At 50.8% G+C, this 19,620-nt stretch overlaps 1 protein-coding gene and 1 long non-coding RNA gene across 5 annotated transcripts in view; one reads left to right on the top strand and one right to left on the bottom strand.

Annotated features, from left to right (window-relative positions):
- The window catches only part of LOC135965621 (uncharacterized), a 54,224-nt gene extending 46,264 nt beyond the window's left edge, over positions 1-7,960 (bottom strand). The window contains exons 1-2 of the long non-coding RNA XR_010578609.2: positions 7,824-7,960; positions 7,342-7,518 (exon numbers count right to left, since the gene is read on the bottom strand). This is a non-coding gene — a long non-coding RNA (uncharacterized lncRNA). The remainder of the gene's footprint in view (positions 1-7,341; positions 7,519-7,823) is intronic.
- Positions 7,961-8,087: 127 nt separating this feature from the next.
- The window catches only part of ANGPT4 (angiopoietin 4), a 45,665-nt gene continuing 34,132 nt past the window's right edge, over positions 8,088-19,620 (top strand). For 2 of the 4 annotated variants that reach the window (XM_005568577.4, XM_065522928.1), the window contains exon 1: positions 8,480-8,908. In XM_005568577.4, the coding sequence (XP_005568634.3) occupies positions 8,600-8,908 (309 nt within the window). In that variant the 5' untranslated portion in view covers positions 8,480-8,599. Of the gene's footprint in view, positions 8,378-8,479; positions 8,909-19,620 lie in introns of those variants that run through there. The other 2 variants (XM_074004959.1, XM_074004960.1) reach the window with 2 other exon arrangements.

The following is a 19,620-nucleotide window of genomic DNA, read 5'->3' on the forward strand; positions in this document are numbered from 1 at the left end:
GGAGGAGCATGCCTCGTTTAGCTCCCCAGAGGAACCCTTGCTTATAAGCACAGGTGTTCCCATATAAGATAGTAATAGCAGTATTGTCGAGAATAACAAGATAACTGAATTAATTTAAATATCCATCTGCCAAAAACTGGATAAATAAAGAGTGTTATAATTATATAATGCAATGCTGCACAGCAGTGAAAAGAAAATGTCCTTGGTCACAAGATCTATATGTGTCATTTATATCAATCTGGAAAATATAATATAAGCAGGACACTGCATTCAGTATAATAGTATATACTTAAGTTTTGAGAACACAAAAATATTATACATTATTTATATACCTAGATGTGAACCTATAGGCAGGGAGGGACAGAAGATGAAACCAAGAAGGAGTTATAAGGAATACTGACATTACCTGTAATATTTCATTGTTTTAACAATCGAAGACAAATATGCAAAATGTTAACATGTGCCCATTTGGAGTGATGATGGTATGGGGGTGTATTATGTTATCCTGTGCACTTGTCTGATTTTTTTTTTTTTTTTTTTTTGAGACATAGTTTTCCTCTGTCTCCCAGGCTGGAGTCAACGGCATGATCTTGGCTCACTGCATCCTCCGCCTCCTAGGCTCAAGTGATTCTTGTGTCTCAGCCTTCCGAGTGGCTGGGATTACAGGCGTGTGCCACCAAGCCTGGCTAATTTTTGCATTTTTAATAGAGACAGGGTTGCACCATGTTGGCCAGACTGGTCTCAAACTCCTGGCCTCAACAGATCCACCTGCTTTGGCCTCCCAAAGTGCTGGGATTATAGGTGTGAGCCACCGCACCCGGCCAACATAACTTCCAACTGGAAGTCAGGAGGTTTCAATATTTTTTTTTTAAGAGACAGGGTTTTGCCACGTTGGCCAGAATGGTCTCGAACTCCTGAGCTCAAGCGATCCTCCCACCTCGGGCTCCCAAGGTGCTGGGATTCCAAGCATGAGTCACCGTGCCCGGCTCTCTAAACTTTTTACCAAAAGAAAAATTCCAAATAAGTAAAAGAAAATAAAAAATCGTTGAGACAATATTCCTTTGTTGACTTTTTTTTTTTTTTTTTTTTTTTTTTTTTGCTAGAAACTCTACCAAAAAAAATATGCATCTATATGCAGAGGAAAATTATTTGGGGGAAAAAACTCCAAAATGTTAGCTATGGTTTCTGCCTCTGGCTGGTGAGAGCACAGGCAACATTTATTTTCACTTTCTTGCCAATATGTATTTTCTGGCTTTTCTATGAGGGACATGTTGTGCTCGTTTGATGAAAACAAAACAAAGAGGGGCCTGTTGGTTTTCTGGGTCACAGGGTCCTCTGGACCTTTATGGGGTCCCAGGTTCCAAAATAGATCTGCCCTCTGACCTGGCAGGCTTAGTCTTCATATCCTGGAGGGAGTACCAGACGTGGGTGGGTTCAGAGGCAACCGAGCTCCCCGGGCCTGAGAAAGGACAGGCATGGCTGGTGGCCCAGACTGGGCACAGCCAAGAGAATGCATGTCCTCCACCCTCATCCCCTCAGCCTCTGAGGCGGCAGAGCCAGGACACTGTCATGGTTCAGAGGAGAAACGGAGGCCAAGGAAGATACCCCAGGAAGAGACAGCATTACCAAGAGAAGCAGCAGCCACGTCCCAGGCCAGTCTTGGTCGGACTGGGTGTTGATGCACTGGGTGACTCGGGACTAATCCCAGTGCATTTCTGGGCCAATTTCTCCAGCAGCCCTGATGGAAATTATCCTACTTCCTCCTGCACCTTTAGCTCTCACAGGTTCTGAAGGACATTTTTATGCAAAGAGATGCTGGGTCTTTCCAATAATCGCAAAGATAATAATAAGAGCTGCCAACTATCAAGCACTTACATGCTAAACACTTAAATGGCATTTTCTCATCCGACCCTCCCATGGCCAATTGTATTTTCTAAAAATGGCCATAACAGGGCGGGCGCAGTGGCTCACACCTATAACCCCAGCACTTTGGGAGGCCGAGGCAAGTGGATCACTTGAGGTCAGGAGTTCAAGACCAGACTGGCCAACAGAGTGAAATCCTGTCTCTATTAAAAATATAAAAATTAGACAGACTTGGTGGCGTGCACCTGTAATTCCAACTGCTCGGGAGGCTGAGGCAGGGGGATCGCTTGAACCCAGGAGGCAAAGCTTACGATGAGCTGAGATCACGCCACTGCACTCCAGCCTGGGCAACAGAGGGAGACTCTTTCTCAAAAATAAATAAATAAATAAATAAATAAATAAATAAATAAATAAATATTTAAAAATAAACTAAATAAATAAATAAAAATGGCCACAACACTATCCCCCATCCTACATCTTCTTCTGAAACCTTGCTCCTCCTCATCAAGAGGTAGAGTCTGTTTTTCCTCCCCTAAAACTTGAGTGGGACTTTGTGGCTGCTTCTTTGACCAGATACAGAGGACTTGGCCCTGCATGATCCATGAGGCTAGGTCATAAAGATCACCTACCTTCTGCCTAAATCTCTCTCCTGAGATGCTTGCTCTGGGAAGCAGCCACCATGCTGTGAGGAAGCCCTAGCCACATGAAGAGGCCATATGCAGTTGTCCTGGCTGAGTGCCCCAGCTGAGGTTTCAGATATATGAGTGGATGAGTTTCAGATGCAAACCCCAGCCTGCAAGCTGCTCCAGCTGACACAGAATGGAGCACAGTTGAGCTTTTCTCAGGGAACTTGGCCACAATTGCAGATTTATGAGTAAAGTAGACGTTGCCACTGCTTTAAACCACTGGATGTGGGGATACTTTGTTACACAGTACCAGTAACTGGAAGACCCCACCACCACCACCTTCCCAGTGAGGGATTATTCTCCTCATGTTATAGGTGAGGAAACTGAGTCTCATCTACTGAAGGGAAGTCAAGATTGAGCACCAGCCATGTGGGGCTCTTAACAGCTGGGCCTGGGTCACAGGGTGACCTCAAAACCCAGCCTAGGCCCCTTGTGATCCAGCAATTCTGTTGCGGCTCTGGGTTTGGGTTGGTAGAAAGTGGAGGCAGGGCAGTCAACAAACAGGCTGTTGTCTTGGGTGGAAAAGGCTCACGGGGAAGCCATGATGTTTGCTGCACAAGATTCGCCACCGGACCTTCTGAAGACACACAGACCATCCCCCAGGGTTGTCAATGGCCCCAGAGCTTCCCACCGGGCTCTTGCCATGTTGCCATCAGTAGCTCTGGGAGATGCCCAGGCAGTGTCCTCAGGGGCATGAGCAGCACAGGACCAGAGGCCTGGGGTCTGTTTAAACTGCCTCAAATGCAACCCTCAATGATCACCCAGGGTGTTGAAATGCAAGGAGTTGCCAAGGGAGGGGCTGGCAGAAGGGCTGGATTGTGGGAACAACCCAGGAGTGACCCTCTCCCCGGAGTGGGAGATTCAGACTGGGGACAATCTTCTTTTGGATCCAGATATTTGAGGAGCCCGAATTGGCAAGTGGTCCTCTGGGAATGACCCTGTTTTCCCACAATTCACTCCCAGGAGCAGGAAGTTCAGTTCTTCCAAGAAAATAGATTCCAGCATGTAACACTGGGCAAGCGGCCTCCCTCTCTGAGTATCAGTTTCCTCATGAGTGAAATGCAAGGTAAGGGTCCATGGCATCTCTGGTTACTCCAACGGTCCATTGGCTCTGAGCGGGAAGTGGGTTCACTTGGTGGGTGGTGGGGATGGAGAGTCACGGTGCAGGCAGGCAGGTGCTTTATGCCCACCAACTCCACCCACCTCCTGATCATTCTACTCCAGGTTTCCTTGACAGTCACTGTACCCCACCCTCAGTCCCTTCGGATCCAGTGAGGTTGACCTGCTCCAAGGCTCCAGGCCTGGACACAGGACCCAGCCTGCCCATCCACAGTAGCTCATCCCTCTAGCTATAATAGTTGGTTCAGGAATGGCTGTAGGGCTCAAGCTGGAACTTTTCCAAGAACTATTAGGAAAGAGGCACCCTTAAAAGAGGTTACTAAGTTGATAGATTGGAGCTGCTGTTGCCAGTAGTGGTGGTGATTATGGTGGGAACTCTTATAGAATGAACCCAAAGGAAAATAAGGAGATGAAGGAAAATAAGAGCCTAGAGCTGGAGGGGGGGAAAAAAAAAAACTAATATCATTTGAGCACCTGGATCCAGCCATGCCTGAAGCTAGATACTCCTAAAATTTTCAGTTAAATTAGTCAATAAATTCCCTTTTTACCCAAGCTATTTGAACAAAAGCCAAAGTATCCAGGTGGATATAAGTTTATTCTCTATGCTGTACCTCCATGGCAGCAGCAGGCAATGGGAAAATCAACCTGGGTTGGTTTGTTTTTAGCATTTGGAGGCCAGACACTCAGAACAACTCAAACAGAACTTCCTGCTGCCCCTGCTGGAAAGGAAAGGGTGACTGCCTTCCTTTCTGCTTTGGGACTGCAGCTCCAGCATCTGCTCAATAGTGGAGACTATTCATTCAACATAACGCTCATGAGGACCACTGTGAGCCTAACCCTAGGACAGGCAACAAACATAAAAATGGAAAGTGTGACAGCAGCCCTGGAAAGGCGTTCAGTCTAGAGGGTGATCAAGGCCTGCAAACAAGCCTTTCTAATGCAGGGTGAGTGCTTTGGTGAGGGACAGGCAGGCAAGGGCCTTTGGGCTCCCAGAGGTGGAGGCAATACTCCCATTTAAGGGGGAGGGACAGACGCAGGAAGGCTTCCCAGAGGAGGTGATCCCTGAGATAAGACCAAAAGACAGGCAGAAGGAAGCTAGGAGAATACAGGTTGGGGGAAGTTTTTAAACAGAAGTTCCTGCTCAGGAGTGTAGACACTGAGGCCTCAGAAGGCGGAAAGCATGCGGGGGAGTAAAACCAATTCCAAATGATAAGGTACAAAGTGCCAGGGAAACAGTGATGAGAATGGAGGCCACATCCGGCAGGGGCTTGTAAACCACAGAAAGAGTTGGAATTTAAAACTGAAAAGTTTTAAACAAAGAAGTCGGGGCTGGATTGTGTCTTAGAAAAATCACTCTGGACTGGGCATGGTGACTCACACCTGCAATCCCAGCACTTCGGGAGGCCGAGGTGAGTGGATCACCTGAGGTCAGGAGTTTGAGACCAGCCTGGGCAACATGGGAAAACACCGTCTCTAATAAAAATACAAAAATTAGTCAGGCGTGGTGGCGTATGCCTATAATCCCAGCTACTGGGGAAACCGAGGCAGGAGAATCACTTGAACCAGGGAGGTGGAGGTTGCAGTGAGCCAAGATCATGCTGCTGCATTACAGCCTGGACAACAGAGCAAGACTCTGTCTCAAGAAAGAAAGAAAGAAAGAAAGAAAGAAAGAAAGAAAGAAAGAAAGAAAGAAAGAAAGAAAGAAAGAAAGAAAGAAAGAAAGACAGAAAGAAAGAGAGAAAGAGAGAGAGAAAGACAAGAAAGGAAAGAAAGAAAGAAAGAAAGAAAGAAAGAAAGAAAGAAAGAAAGAAAGAAAGAAAGAAAGAAAGAGAGAAAAAGAAAGAAAAGAAAGGAAAGAAAGAGAAAGAAAGAGAAAGAGAGAAAGAGAGAAAGAAAGAAAGAAAGAGAGAAAGAAAGAAAGAAAGAAAGAAAGAAAGAAAGAAAGAAGGAAAGAAAGAAGGAAAGAAAGAAAGAAAAGAAAGAGAGAAAGAAAAAGAAAGAAAGAAAGAAAGAAAGAAAGAAAGAAAGAAAGAAAGAAAGAAAGAAAGAAAGAAAGAGAAAGAGAGAGAGAGAGAAAGAAAGAAATTACACTGGTTGCAATAGCAAAGGTCAATTAACCAGAGTTCACTTCTGAGGCTGTTGCTCTCCCTGCAAGAGAGGAAGCACCCTGGTCTAAGAGAGTGATGGTGGGGTGTCTTAGCCCATTCAGATTGCTATAACAGAAGGCACTAAGCTCGGGGGCTTGTAAACAACGGAAATTTATTTCTCACAGTTCTGGAGGCTGGGATGTCCAAGATCAAGGCACCAGCCAATCTGGTGTCTGGTGAGAGCTTCCCACTTCATAGATGGTGCTTTCTTACTGCATCCTCACCCAGCAAAAGGGACGGCCAGCTGTCTAGGACCTCTTTGATAGGAGCGTTAATCTCATTCCCAAGGCAGAGTCCTCATTAACCATTCACTCCCAAAGGCCCTACCTTCTAATACCATCACCTTGTTGACTAAGTTTCAATAGATCAATTTGGGGGCACACAAACATTCATATTCATAGCAGGGGGTAATGATGATAGCTGTCATTGGTTGAGCATGTACTACATGAAAGGCTCCGTGTTAACCTTATTACAGGAATCAGACTTTTAGCCACTGTAACTTTACTGTTTTGACGGAAGAGGAAACTGAGAGACAGGTTAGGCAACTTGGCAAAAGGCACACAAATGGGGGGTCAGGAAAGCCAGGATTCCAATCCAGCATTCTGACTAGTGAAGAGGTGACAGAGGGGGGAAATATCTAAAGGATCACATTGGAAGAACAGGTCTGATGGGATGGTAAGGTCAGGAGCAGAGTGAGGGATGAGGGAAGCCTCATGTTTCCCAGGCAGGGCCTGCTACCTAATTTGTGGAACTCAGTGAAGAATGCAAGCGCTGAGCACTTTGTTCCACATGTATTAAGAATTTCAAGACAGTGCTGGTGGAGTGTAAACCAAGCACAGGGCCCATCTAAGCTTGGGGCCTGGTGTAACCGCCTCGTTGAGATTATCAAGCAACTTAGTCAAGACAGTCATAATGACGACCACCATTCACAATGGCCTCCTCTGCACCCAGCGCTGTAATAAGCTCCCAATCCACATTACCATGCTTCCTCTCACATGGTCAGGGTGCTATGACCCCATTTACAGCTGAGGCAACTGAGGCCAAGCGGGGCACGCAGAGCTCAGAGCATGGGGAAGGCTCAGGGGAGGCTGGAGGCTGATAACCAGCTGCTTTTCCTTTGCCTGCCAAAGCCCCACACCTGGTATAATGTTCTCAGTCCCCAGATGAGACCCTAGTTCACAGCTGCCCAGAAGCAGCCTGCCCCAATTCAAAACTCTATCGGGATTTGGGAGAACAAAAAGGAAAATACTAAACAGCCAGACTGGCCCCTACTCTGAGGAAACAAGCAGGGAGTGAGGAAAAGCCCATACAGCTGGCAGAACACAAAGGCAACCCACCCGTGAGAGGCCCCACCAACTCCTGGGCACCTCCTGCCTGGACACCATGTCCCCCAGGGACAAATCCCTGCCCTAGAGGGGTTTATGCTCCAGTGGGTTGTGGGAGGCGAGGTGCAATGGTAACTATAACATTGACAACGGAAAATATTTATTTAGTGCTCACTCTGTGCCAGCCTTGCTCTAACTCACCTAATTTTCATGCCCTGGGAAGTAGGTGGTATTGTTTTCTTCATTCAGGAGGAAATGAAGTCACAGAGAGGTTAAGTGACTTACTTAAAGTCACACAGCTGGTAGATGATAGAGCCAGGATTTGAACCGGGAAGCTGAAAACTCCATCCCCATGCCGAGGACTCACACGCATTCCTCCTGCAAGAGACAAGGTTTACTCGGTTTACGCATCAGGGTGTGGAGGCCCAGAGAGGCAAAGTTGGCCACCCTAGGTCTTGTGGCCACCCTAGGTCTTAGCCTCCCGCCACTCCAACCTCCTCTCCCCACCACCTCCTCTCCACCTCCCCACTCCAGCAGCCCCAGGGCGATCGGGCCCCAGGACACGACAACTTCTCATTACTGTCACAAGCAGTAATGCCATCCTGGGGCATAGCACTTTCCCTTGGCCCTGAGGGAGAAGAGGACAGGAAGCAACTCCCAGCTGGGTTGCTCACTTGCCCCACCTTGGAAGGATTTTCTGTGTCTCTGGAAGTAAAGTGGATTCGCTGGGCCCTCCCCAGCCTCACCCCTCTGCCTCCTCCCCTCTCTCTTCTCTCTCTGGGGGGTCACTTGTACTCCAAGCACTAACATGGAACCAGAGGGAGGAAGGTGCAGCGGGGAGAGAAGGCGATGGCAGCGGGGCTGAAACTTGAGATCTTAGCCTTGGGGGGCAGGGGATGGGGGTGGAGGGAAAGAGGGAGAATAGACAGAGACAGGAAGGGAGAGTTAAGTTGCATTTGGTTTTCCAAAGCGAGCAGCACTGGAGCTTCGTGTCTGTGTGTACATGAATGTGTGTGCACGTCGGCGTGCGTGTGAGTGTGTGCTCGTGTGTGCGTGAGTGTGTGCGCGTGTCTGCGGGCTGTTTTCTTCCCTTCCCTCCAGCAGGGAAGCCAGGCCTCACTGGATAATCAGAGGGCTCAGAGGTGAGGTAGGCAGAGCAAGGTTGGTGCACGGTTAGGGTAAGGGCAACGTGCGGTCAAGACTGAGGAAGGAGGAAGGGAAGGAGTGAAGAATAGAGGTAAGAGGGTGTCGGGTGGGGGTGGAGGGAGGTGGTGAGAGGAAGCAGAGCAGCCGTGGTATTCAGAGCAAGTATAAATAGCCGCCTGGACAGAGCTCGGCCAGACAGAGGTCTGTAGCTGCAGCTGCAGGCAAGCCTGGCCACTGTTGGCTGCAGCAGGACATCACAGGCACAGTCCCTGGGGCTCTGAGCAGACACCCCTTGCCATTGCCACGCCTCCAGATGCTCTCCCAGCTAGCCATGCTGTGGGGCAGCCTCCTCCTCTTGGTTGCCACCATGTCTGTGGCTCAACAGACAGGGCAGGAGGCAGGTAGGGGCTGCGAGACACTTGTACTCCAGCACGGCCACTGTAGCTACACCTTCTTGCTGCCCAAGCCTGAGCCCTGTCCTCCAGGGCCTGAGGCCTCCAGGGACTCCAACACCCTCCAGAGGGAATCACTGGCTAACCCACTGCGCCTGGAGAAGTTGCCCACCCAACAGGTGAAACGGCTGGAGCAGGCACTGCAGAACAACACGCAGTGGCTGAAGAAGGTATGGGGCATGGGAGGCTTGCAGGGGGCAGAGGGTGGCTTTGGGATCTGTCACAATCGGCAAGTGGAGCGTCCATCCCAGAGGCCTTCCCTGAGCACAGAGAGCTGGCTCTGAGTTGCACAGAGAGGGGCAGGGACGGGCCTGAGGCCACACAGCAAGACTGGGCAGTGTAAGCTGGCAACCTGGCTCTTTAACTGCCATCCCTTCATTCATCCAACAGAAATCCATTCAGCCCTGACCAAGGGCTGGACAGACCAAGCTATGCTGGGTGCTGGGGGTACAACAGTATAGTATGTCTCTCTCTAGACTAGCGGGGGAAAGAGGCAATAAGAGACAATCTACTATGTCAGATGGTGAAGCAACATGAAGAAGGAAGAGGCCACCACCACCCAGTGGTGGCCCTGGGTGACTGCTTGAGGTCAGATCATTAGAGAGTACATCTCAGAGGTGACATTTGAACCCAGAGAACAAGGGAAGTGATACAGTAGGCCAGGCAGGTATTTGAGGGAACGTTCTGAAAAGGGAGCAGCATGTATGTTGACCGTGAGGTGGGAATGTATCCGCAACGGTGAGTGCCTGGAGAACCGCGGGGCGACGGACTGTGTGGCTGGAGCAGAGGAGAGGGAGCAAGGGTGTGGGGAGGTCTGAGAGGTGAGAGAAGGGCAGGCCATGCAGCTGTGGGGGCCGCTGGAAGGACTTCAGCTTTTGTTCTGAGTGTTGTGGGAGCCACTGCAAGAGACACCGGTGATTTGATTTGAACAGCATAGACTGTAGGAGGCAGGGTAGAAGCAAGAAGCCCAAAGAGATGGCCGCTGCAGCCACCAGGTGCGAGGTACCGGAGGCCTGGAGCAGAACGGGACTGGGAGGGGGTGTGGCCAGTCCAATTCTGGTGGGTTCTGGAGGTAGAGCCCATCAGCTCTGCTGGTGAATTGGATGTGGAGTGCAAGGAAGCAAGGAGCTGAGGATGCCATTGTGGTTTTGGCCCAAGACCAGGACTGCTGTAGAATGCCCTGTCACGCTTTCATCTTTCAGCAAACAGTGCGAGCACCTACTGTGTACCCTCAGCGAAGCACCAACTACAGAGGTGTGCAAGGCAGGCTTGGCCCTGGCAGGGCATGAGGGCACAAGAGACATCCTGGGAGGTCTGATTTGGGACTCTTGAGAGTCCCTAAGTGAGAGCTACCAAGGAGAGGGAGAGGGACCCAGGAGACAGTCTGGGCAGTGACTGGGGAATGAAGGATGCAAACCAATTCCTGGAGTTTTAGAAGGTATTAAACAGCAGACAAGCTTGACAACCACCTCTGGCTCCCGGCAGGATGACTGTCATGGTTGCCACCCTGGCTCCCTGCTAACATTCGGCCCCCACCCCCTATTCTCCTTGCAGCAGACCAAAGAATCCCCAACAAAACCTAAGTTACATCCTCTCCCTCCTCCCAGGGCTACCATGCATCCAAATAAAAGCAAGAACCCTTACTCCCTGGAGTTCCCTCTCCCAGACCCCTACTGGGCTTACCCCAGCCTCCTATCCTCTCCAATGTCACCTCCTCAGAGGCCCTTCCTGCCCACCCCGTATAAAATAGCCACCCTCCTTCTTTCACCCTTTATCTCTTCTGCCAGTTTCTGGTTTTTTTTCTTAGCACTTATCCCTACCTAATATTCTTAAAAACATTTCTTTTGGTCTGTGGGCTCCCAGAGAGCAGGCGCCATTTCTCTTTTGCTCACTCTTGGGTTCCCAGGGCCTAGAATAGTGCCTAACATGTAGTAGGTACTCAATAAATGTCTGTAGCATGGGTGCATGCATGAATGCATAAATGTTCTTCCAACCCCTCGGGTCCCAGGTCTCCATCCTGCTCCATGATGACACAAAATTGGCATCGACGGGATCCTGAGCCCAAAACCCATGACCTTGACCTCCCGCAACATCCCATCTGAGGGTCCATGGGTGTCTCAACTCCAAAGCTGTCTGAGATAACTCCCTACTCTTCTCCAAACACCCTCCTCGTGCCTGCCTCTCTCTGTTTAGGGTATGACACCACCCAGCCACAGGCTGTCTGTGCCCTGGGGGCATCCTGTGGCTCCCACCTATTCCCCAGGCAGCTGGCCCAGCCCATCCTACAGCCTAGGCTTCTCTCATGGTCCATCTTTCTGGCTCAGGCCTTGTCGCCTTTCCCATGAACAATGTCATCACCTCCCACTGGGCCTCCTACCCCAAGTCTCACCTCTCACTCTCATCCATCTTTGAATCCCCTGGGTGTCGGATGCTTGGGAAACATTGGCTGAGAGCTGATGGCTTGAACTGATGGCTTGCAGGATCAGAAGGTCACCTGGTCCGACGCCTCAGCCTGAGATGGAATGTCCTCTCCAGGCATCCATTCACCTAGCCTGAAAATCCTGAGCTGGGGTCAGTCAGGTCACCATAGAGTGCCGTGGGGCCTAAGATCACTGATATGGGAGTTCAGCTGACCTGGCTGCAGGTACTTCCCTACCACATGGCTATGGATGAGCAGGTTTCAGTCTCCCTGTCTGCAAAATGGTGAAAATGTCAGTATGTCATTTGACATACAGGTGAAAGTGACAGTATGTCAGGGATGGCTGGGAAAATAAGTTAGACTGCCCACAAAGCACTCCCAGCCTGCTGCCTGGCTTTGTGTTTCACAAAGACACAGGGGAGCTCACCTGAGCAGTGTGATGGGCTTTTCTTCAATTCAGCATAATCCCTATTTTAAGCCCCTGCACCAATGAGTGGGAGAAGCTCGATCTTGATCAAGTCAGTACAAGGGTTGCACGTGTCCTTGGATCTGGGAATGTCAACTGTCCACGCTGGTGTTCTCAAGGACTCCTCAGTCCTGCACCGTCTCTGGTGTTTGCAGTGCCATCTCCTGGGGCAGGAGCCCCTTGGGTTGAGCACTCCTTCATCCCCTTGGCAATCAAGTCACTGCCAGGTCGCCCAGTGCCTGTGGAGCCTGCCACAAGATCAGACCCATCAGCCTAGATACACCAGGTCACCACATTGCCTGGGTCTATCCCCTCCTTGGGCAGCAGCAGGGCCCGAACGGTGAGAGCCCTGACTCTGGAGCCCAGCTGCTGGGATTCCAGTCTCATTTCTGCCCCTTGCTGTGTGACCTGGAGTTGCTTCATCTCTCTGAGCCTTGGTTTCCTCACCTACAAAACAAGGTGAAAATACTACCTACCTCTGAGGATTTAACAAGATGATTCCAGGAAGTCCTTGGCCTGGTGTCAAGTGTATAGTAAACACTCAACACATGTTGGCTATTTCCATCGGGGGTTGTCCCTGGAAGTGGAGACATGGGTCCTGCAATTCTTAGGTCCTTCTTCACTCCAGTTGAGACACGTGACCCTTGGTTCATGTAAACAATAATTTCTCTCTCTCCCCTCTGACACTCCTGGGCCCCAGTGGGGGGTGCTTGCTGTGGCTGTGACCTTCCTCTGGTTCTTCTCTTGGTCCAGGCATATCTCAGATCTTCTGAAACTCAAAGCCCTTTTTTTTTGGCTTTTTCTCTAACATCCCAGAAAAGTTAAAAAAGAGTTTTGAAATACTCTCATCTAATGGCACCATCATCATCATCATCACCATCATCACCATTGCCATAAGGGATGAACAAGCTCTCAGCAAGATTCTATTCATCTAGACAGACACAGGGGAGATCCTCCCTGTTGCGAATCCCAGAGGCCAACATCTGCTCAGCCTGTGCCCCCAACTCCCCTCCTGTTTCCCCAGTGTACAGGTGAGGAAACAGGCCAGAGAGGGAAAGTGACTTGCCAGAGTCAAGTAGCAGTGAAAGTCAATCTGGATTCTCACTCCAAACTGCAGGTTCTTTTGGAGGCAAGGGAAGCAAGATCTCGAGAGGATGGGGTGCTCTTGGTGCACCCTTCTACTGCAGAGTTTCCAAGTCCCCAGATACCCACTCTCTTTTCCTAGCATACAGCTTGCTGTGTCCTACTGCCAGTGCTCATCGGGCATGGGGAGAGCCCCAGCCTTGCCCCTTCTCTCTCTCTCCTCTTTCACACTCTCCTCCTCCCCTGCACTCCCCTTCCCTTTCTTCTCCCTTCTCTCCCCCTCCTTCTGCCTCCCTCCCTCTCCTCCTCCTCCCTCCTGGAAAGCCCCTGCCCCAGTGACTCCCATCTGGAGTCAGCTCCTGGGGCTGCACATCAGCTCTGGGCTCTGCTCCACCCTCTGCATCTGGATGAAAAGCTGCAGGCAGGAATATTGAGGAGGTTGGGAGACAGAGCCAGCTGCAGTGCAGGCATCTCTAGCTGGGCTGGGCAGCTCAGTGGCTAGTCACATGACCTCCTCTGTCCACCGCATCCTCGCTCTAGGACCCAATGCTGGCCCTTCCCTCTCAGTGCCTCATCTGGAGGCTGGGAGGAGAATGACAGCACCTACTCCTGACCTTCTATGTGACGTCAAGAGAAGCAGAGCAGGGAAAGCCTCTGCACACAGCAGGTGCTCAATAAGGGCTCCCGTGTGTGACTGCCATTTCCCCAGTTGCTCCAGGTGTCCCAGCCAAGAAGTGCCATCCTCTGCCTTCTCCTCATGTCCTCACAGAATGATCCATTCTACAGATGAGGAGAATGAGGAAAACCAGGGCCAGACACAAGCCCCAGGCTCCCTGGCCCACCCCCACCACCTGAGGGCAGCACATCTTCCCCAGTCTCTGAGCTCCCAGGGACAGGGCTGACTCCACCTGGAAACCAAGGGTGAGAACTACTTTCTCGCCTTTAGGGAGCAGCCAATAGCTGCTGGCCTGGAGTCCATGGTAGCCTTCTCTCTATCTATCTCTGTCTATCTTTGTCTGTCTCTGTCTCTTTCTCTCTCTCTCTCTCTCTCTCTCTCTCTCTCTCTCTCTCTCTCTTAAAGACAAGGTCTGGCTCTCTCAATCACTCTGGGGTGCAATGGTGCAATCACAGCTCACTGCAGCCTTGAACTCCTGAGCTCAAGCGATCCTCCCGCCTCAGTCTTCCAAGTAGCTGGGACGGCAGACGCGAGCCACCGTGGTCAGCCTGTCTCTCTATTTCTGCGTCTCTCTGCCTCTGTGGATCTCTCTTGGGGCACTCGCGGTGGCCCTGACTCACTGTTGCTAACTCTGTGGGTGTCTCTGTCTCTGATTCTCTCTCTTGGTTGGCTATCAAAGTGTCTCCCTGCATCCTTCCCTGTCTCTTTCTCAGCTCCTCCTTTTCTCACCCCGAGGTCATCCCTCCCACCTCTACTTCCCTGGGTGTCCACACTGAAGACCCAGGGCACATCTTCCAGAAGACCGATGCCCACCCTGCAGCTGGCAGCTCAGCCAGGGCCTCTTTCTCTTCCTCCTCTGCACCCAAAACCAAGCAGAGAGGTGTCAGGGGCTGGGCAGGGGCCTCCCAACCTGGCACTGTCCCAGCCTCTGCTGTTTGCTCCAGGTCTCTGACGTCAAACCTCAGAATAACTCGGCCCCTTGGCCTGGCAGTTGTGAGGCCCTGCCTAGCTGGGTGTGGGTCAAGAGAGCACCAAGGAGAAACCCAGGGCGGGGTCCTTGCCCAGCCTGAGACCCTCCCAAACTGACCTGGTTTTGGAGCCAGGGTTCCAGTTGCCCCAGCCTTCCCAGGCTGCCCACAGATTCTTGGCATTTTCAGCCTTCAGTTATCCAAACAAGAAATGAGTCTCAGTGCCGAACAAAATATCTTGGGGTTTGATTTCCTAACCTCAACGCTGGCTCCTTTCTAAGCAGTTTGGGACTGGGGGATGGGGTGGGGGGAACAGCATCTGCTTCTTAGAGTAATGGGATTATTTTTCCAAGAAGGGGGCCTAGAAACAGCTGGCACAGATACCCTCGACCTGGGGATGACCAGCTGGCTCATGCCCGGGATGAGGTGGGGGTGCAGGGCAGGCACCAGCAGCAGCAGCCCCCCCAGCGACTTCCCCCAGAGGGATGCGTTTATTTGTTCAACTGGCTTGGCCAGCCAGCCCACAGAAGACAGAGCCACAGAGGACAGGGCCACAGAGGGCAGGACCACATGTTTCTAGTTCTCTCCTCCCCGGCCTTAGAGCTCAGCCAAGCTGGGATGTACACAGACCTTCTTCCCCTTCTCCTTGAGCAGGAAATGTTAGAAAACAGGCCCCAGGTCTGCCCCCTAAGCCTACACCTCCAGTCAGACTCAGGCCACAGTTTGTTTGCATAACCTCAGAGCCAGCTCTGAAATGTCTGGAATGAACCCTGAGAGATGGCTGTGGGGTCTGGGGAGGACCAAGTTGAGGTCAGGAGGTCACGTCCCAGGGGTACCACTCCAAGCTATGGGAGCCCAGGGAAGCCACACATGGCAGCTGGCTCCTCTCTAAAGTGGAACTCAAGATACTCGTGCCTCCCGGAGTAAGTGGAGGATGAAAAAGCAGTTATGACGTAATGAGTAAGTACTTATTTAGTGAGCATTTACTATATGCCACATACTGTCCTAGGTGCTTTATGTTACTGCATTTAATTCTCACCATGACTCAGTAAAGTAAGATTGCTTGTCCACTAACAGATGAGGAAACTGAGGCACCAAGAGATTAGGTGACTTGCCCAAGACCATACAGCCAAGAAGGGTGAAGTCAGATTCAGTCATCTGATGCCAGAACCTGTTATCTCAGCACTTAGGACGGTTTCCTGTCCAGTAAATAAGCTATGTCCATGGTGGGCGGGTCCCTGGGCAGTAGTTGGTACCTGGAAAATATAGAGGACCGTGGTCCCCAAAGGGGAGACCCATAGCTGCTAGATTTTTCTTCCCCCAGGAGCCCTTAGGCCAAGGAGAGCTTCCCTAGGGCTTTTCTGCCAGGGATGATTCAGGCAGGGCCTCAGGCAGCTGTGGCCATTCTGAAAAGCTAAGGGGCTCCAGAAGCTCAGTCTGGGTATCCCCACAATTGCACGCCCCATTCTTGGCCCAGGGCCTGGGGGTAAATCCCACAGAAGGCCAGTGTAGGTCCTGAGTCCCAGTTGACTCAGTTTGAATCCCAGCTCCACTGCTTACTGGCTGTGCCTTCTCAGACCATTGCTTTTCCACTCTGTGTCTTGGTTTCCTTATCTGTGAAGTGAGAACAATAACAGAAGCCACTTTGCAGGTTACTGAGGTGATTAAATGAGGCAACGCACATGTGGGGCTCCGTACACGTCCTGGCAGAAAGTAAGTGCTCGGTAAACCTAAAGACTCCAGGATTCACAGTGGAAGGAATCCTGTCATACCATCCATATCTTACTGTAGTTTGCTTTTGTTCCCTCAACTTTACATCTGTGAGATTTTTAGCTGTGCAAATATGAGAAAGACCTGAGCTTCAGTTTTTCAATCTATAAAATGGAGGTGATACACACATTGCCTGGGTTTGCTGTGAGGCTCAAAAGGCTGGTCGGGGGATGTGCCTGGCACCACTCCAGCGTGCAGAGAACCAGGAGATGCTACTATTGTTTCTTCTGTCTTCTGGGGTGAGTGCTTTGCTGTGGCGAATTCACATATGGGACTTTCCCTGGGCCAGGCACTTTGTATGTGTCTTATAAACATTGACTCATAAACCTTGTGGCATCATAAGTTGTTTAACCTCTCTGTGCCTCATCTGTAAAATGGGTTGATAACAGGTCCTACCTTGGAGGGTGGCTACAAGGACTTAATATACCTAGTGGTTAGAACAGTGCTGAGCACATAATAACTGTTCAATAGGCATGTTGCCAAGCAAAATGGGCACACCATTCCATTCTGTGACATTCAAGTGTCAGGGAGGTGAGCAATCGCAAACACCTCCCAAGATCAAGGTTGAAATATAGACCACCACCAAAGGCATAGCTGAGCCTGAGGAGGCAGGGACCCTGGCAGCCCCTCCCAAGTCCAGATGGCAGAGGCAGGCCCTGCTCCCCCTCCCTCTGTAGCCCCTTCCCCTACACTCCTCATCTTCTCCTTGTGACCTTTTGCCTGGGATGGACACTGGACCTACCACCCCATCAGAGGTGAGGCTCAGGAGCCAGGGAAGTCCCAAATATTGCACAAATATGGGAAGCGCTACTGTGTGCTAGTCACTGTGCTAGGCCTCATGAATAAGACAGACAAGAATCCCAGCCCAGCTCCTGCAGAGCACAGATCCCTGTGGCCATTTCCCTATTCCTTCCAGGCCCTCTGCAAGGAGGAAACAATGAGGCCACTGAGGTTCAGAGAAGCTCATCACTGGCAGAGAAAAGAAATGGCAAAGCTATTGAGCAAGCTTGCTGACTCTCAGTGCAGTGCTCCAGGCCCAGACCACACTGGATGTTTGGAGATGCTGGGCCTGTGTCAAAGAATTGAGGGTTGAGCCAGGGTTGAGAAGCTCATCCCTCCATGAGAGCCCCTTGGTCCCTGACTCTCTCTACCCCTGGCTCCCTGTCCACTGGCTCTGCTTGCCCAGAGCCTAACCCAGAAGAAAAGCAATAGAATATCTTGCAGAGAGGAAAACAACAAGGAAGGCTTGGGCCCAGCTACTCAGAGAGGACAAGACAAACCATCTCAGTCTGCATTGAGCCACAGGGTGAGGGCCTGGTGCAGGCCTGGGGGACAGAAGCAAGGCACAGGACGAGGGCCACCCCTCACAAATCACAAGTCAGCCCATTGTCAAAATGAAGAAACTGAGGACTGGGGATGGCAGAGAAGAGAAGCAAGAGGGTTAAACCTCTATAAGCTCTGGAAAAGCAGTATATTAGTTATCTATTGCAGCATAGCAAATTACCCTAAAACATTTAGCAGCTTAAAATAATAATAAACATTTATTATCTTTCAGTTTCTGAGGGTCAGGAATTCTGAAGCAACTTAACAAGGTAGTTTTTTTTCATGTGGCTGCACTCAGATATCAGCTAGGGCTGCACTCATCTGAAGGCTTGACCGGGGCTGGGGCTCAGCCTCCTGTGTCTGGTGAGCTGCTGGCCATGGGTAGAAGGCCTCAGTTCCCCTCCAGATGGGTTCCTCCCCAGGGCTGCTTAAGGGTCCTCAGGCCATGGTGGCCTACTTCCCCTAGAGCATGGGGTCCAAGAGAGGGCAAGAGAGAAGACACAATGCAATGGTTTAGCCAAGGAAGTCACCCTAACGTTTCTACAATATCTAATTAGTCATGCCAGTTAGTCCTGACTTCTTGAGAGAGGGGACTACACAAGGGCATGAGCACCAGGATCCCTGGGGTCATTCTGAAGGCTAGCTGCCACAAGCAACCCACTGAATGGCTAAGGGTGTGGTCTTTGGAGACCAGAGGCCTGTATTTAAATCCAATCTTTGCCACTTGGGCAAGATGCTCATCTTCTCAGTGCCTTCCTTTCCTCGCCTGTAAAATGGTGACAATGGGAGAACCAAGGACTAAATGAGCTGTATTTGTAGGGCTTTGGGGCCATGCCTAGGACACAGTAACCCTTTACATATCTTCCTTGGGAGACTCTGGCAGCAGTGCGGAGCCTGGCCTGTTCTGGTAGCTGCTGTCTCCCCAGCACCATGCACAGGTCTTGGCACATCTGAACGAGTTGGTTAGAGGAAGTAAATGAGCACCAAGAGTATGTCTTGCTCATTTCTAGAACATTCCTCCTACAGATACCCCAAGCTGACTCCTTCCCTCCATTCCGCCTGGGAACCCTCCTGCCTGCCCCTCCCATCTCTGTGCTGGTGTTTCTTCCCCTTTCTTTCTGCCCTGGCACCAGTTAGCTCTCTGTTCTCTGGCCTCTGTCGTCTCCACTGCCTTTGCCTCTCACAGGCTCCAGCAGTGGCTGGGCCTGGGCTCGAGGCTCCAAACTTGCTTCTAGATGCCAAACAACTATTCAATGGAAATCTGGTGCCCCTTACACAAAACTGACCCATCTGTTCTTTCAACAAATATTTATCCAGGACCTCTTATGTGCCTGGCTCTATTCTAGGCATGGAGGATGTGCTCATGAACAGGGAAGACAGATCTCTGCACTCCTGGGGCTCTTCTGGTGGGGGAATCGGACAAATGACAAATGACTGAAGTGATTTCACATGGCATGAAGTACTGTGTAGAAGCCAGAGTGGACACTGTGATAAACAGGTGGAGCAGAGTGGGGGTGGTCAGGGAATGCTTCTCAGAGGAGGTGACATTTTCAGGGAGACCTGGAAGTCAGAAGGATGCTGGTGGGAGATGCTCTGGTGCTACTGAGATTAGGGGGGTGTGGATGTGTGTTGGGAGGGGGTGCAATAAGCAACTCTGTGGCTCCTGTGGCCACCTCTGCAGACCCTAGGGCCTCTCCTCCAAAAGCGCAGAAACCACCAGGTACAACCTTTGCCAAGGGCAGTTTGTTAACAATAGTCAAAATCACAAATGTTTTGGGAGGCTGAGGTGAGGTGGGAGGATCACTCAAGCTCAGGAGTTCGAGACCAGCCTGAGTCAACAGAGCGAGACCCTGGTCTCTACAAAAAATACTGAAAAATTAGCTGGGCCTGGTGGCACACGCCTATAGTCCCAGCTACTTGAGAGGCTAAGGTGGGGGGATCGCTTGAGCCTGGGGGTTTGAGGCTGCATTGAGCCATAATCACACCATTGCACTCCAGCCTGGGTGATAGAGCAAGACTCTGTCTCAAAAAACAAAGGACCAAAAAAATATGTGATTTCACTCAGCAATTCTACTTCGAAGGATTTATTCCCCACATAGGCTTGTGGGAGTGTTAAGTGACAGGTGTACAAGGATATTTGTAGCAGCCCTGTTTGTGACGGTTAAAGCCTGGAAACA

Source organism: Macaca fascicularis, chromosome 10, assembly GCF_037993035.2.
Source record: "Macaca fascicularis isolate 582-1 chromosome 10, T2T-MFA8v1.1".
NCBI classification, from domain to species: domain Eukaryota; kingdom Metazoa; phylum Chordata; class Mammalia; order Primates; family Cercopithecidae; genus Macaca; species Macaca fascicularis.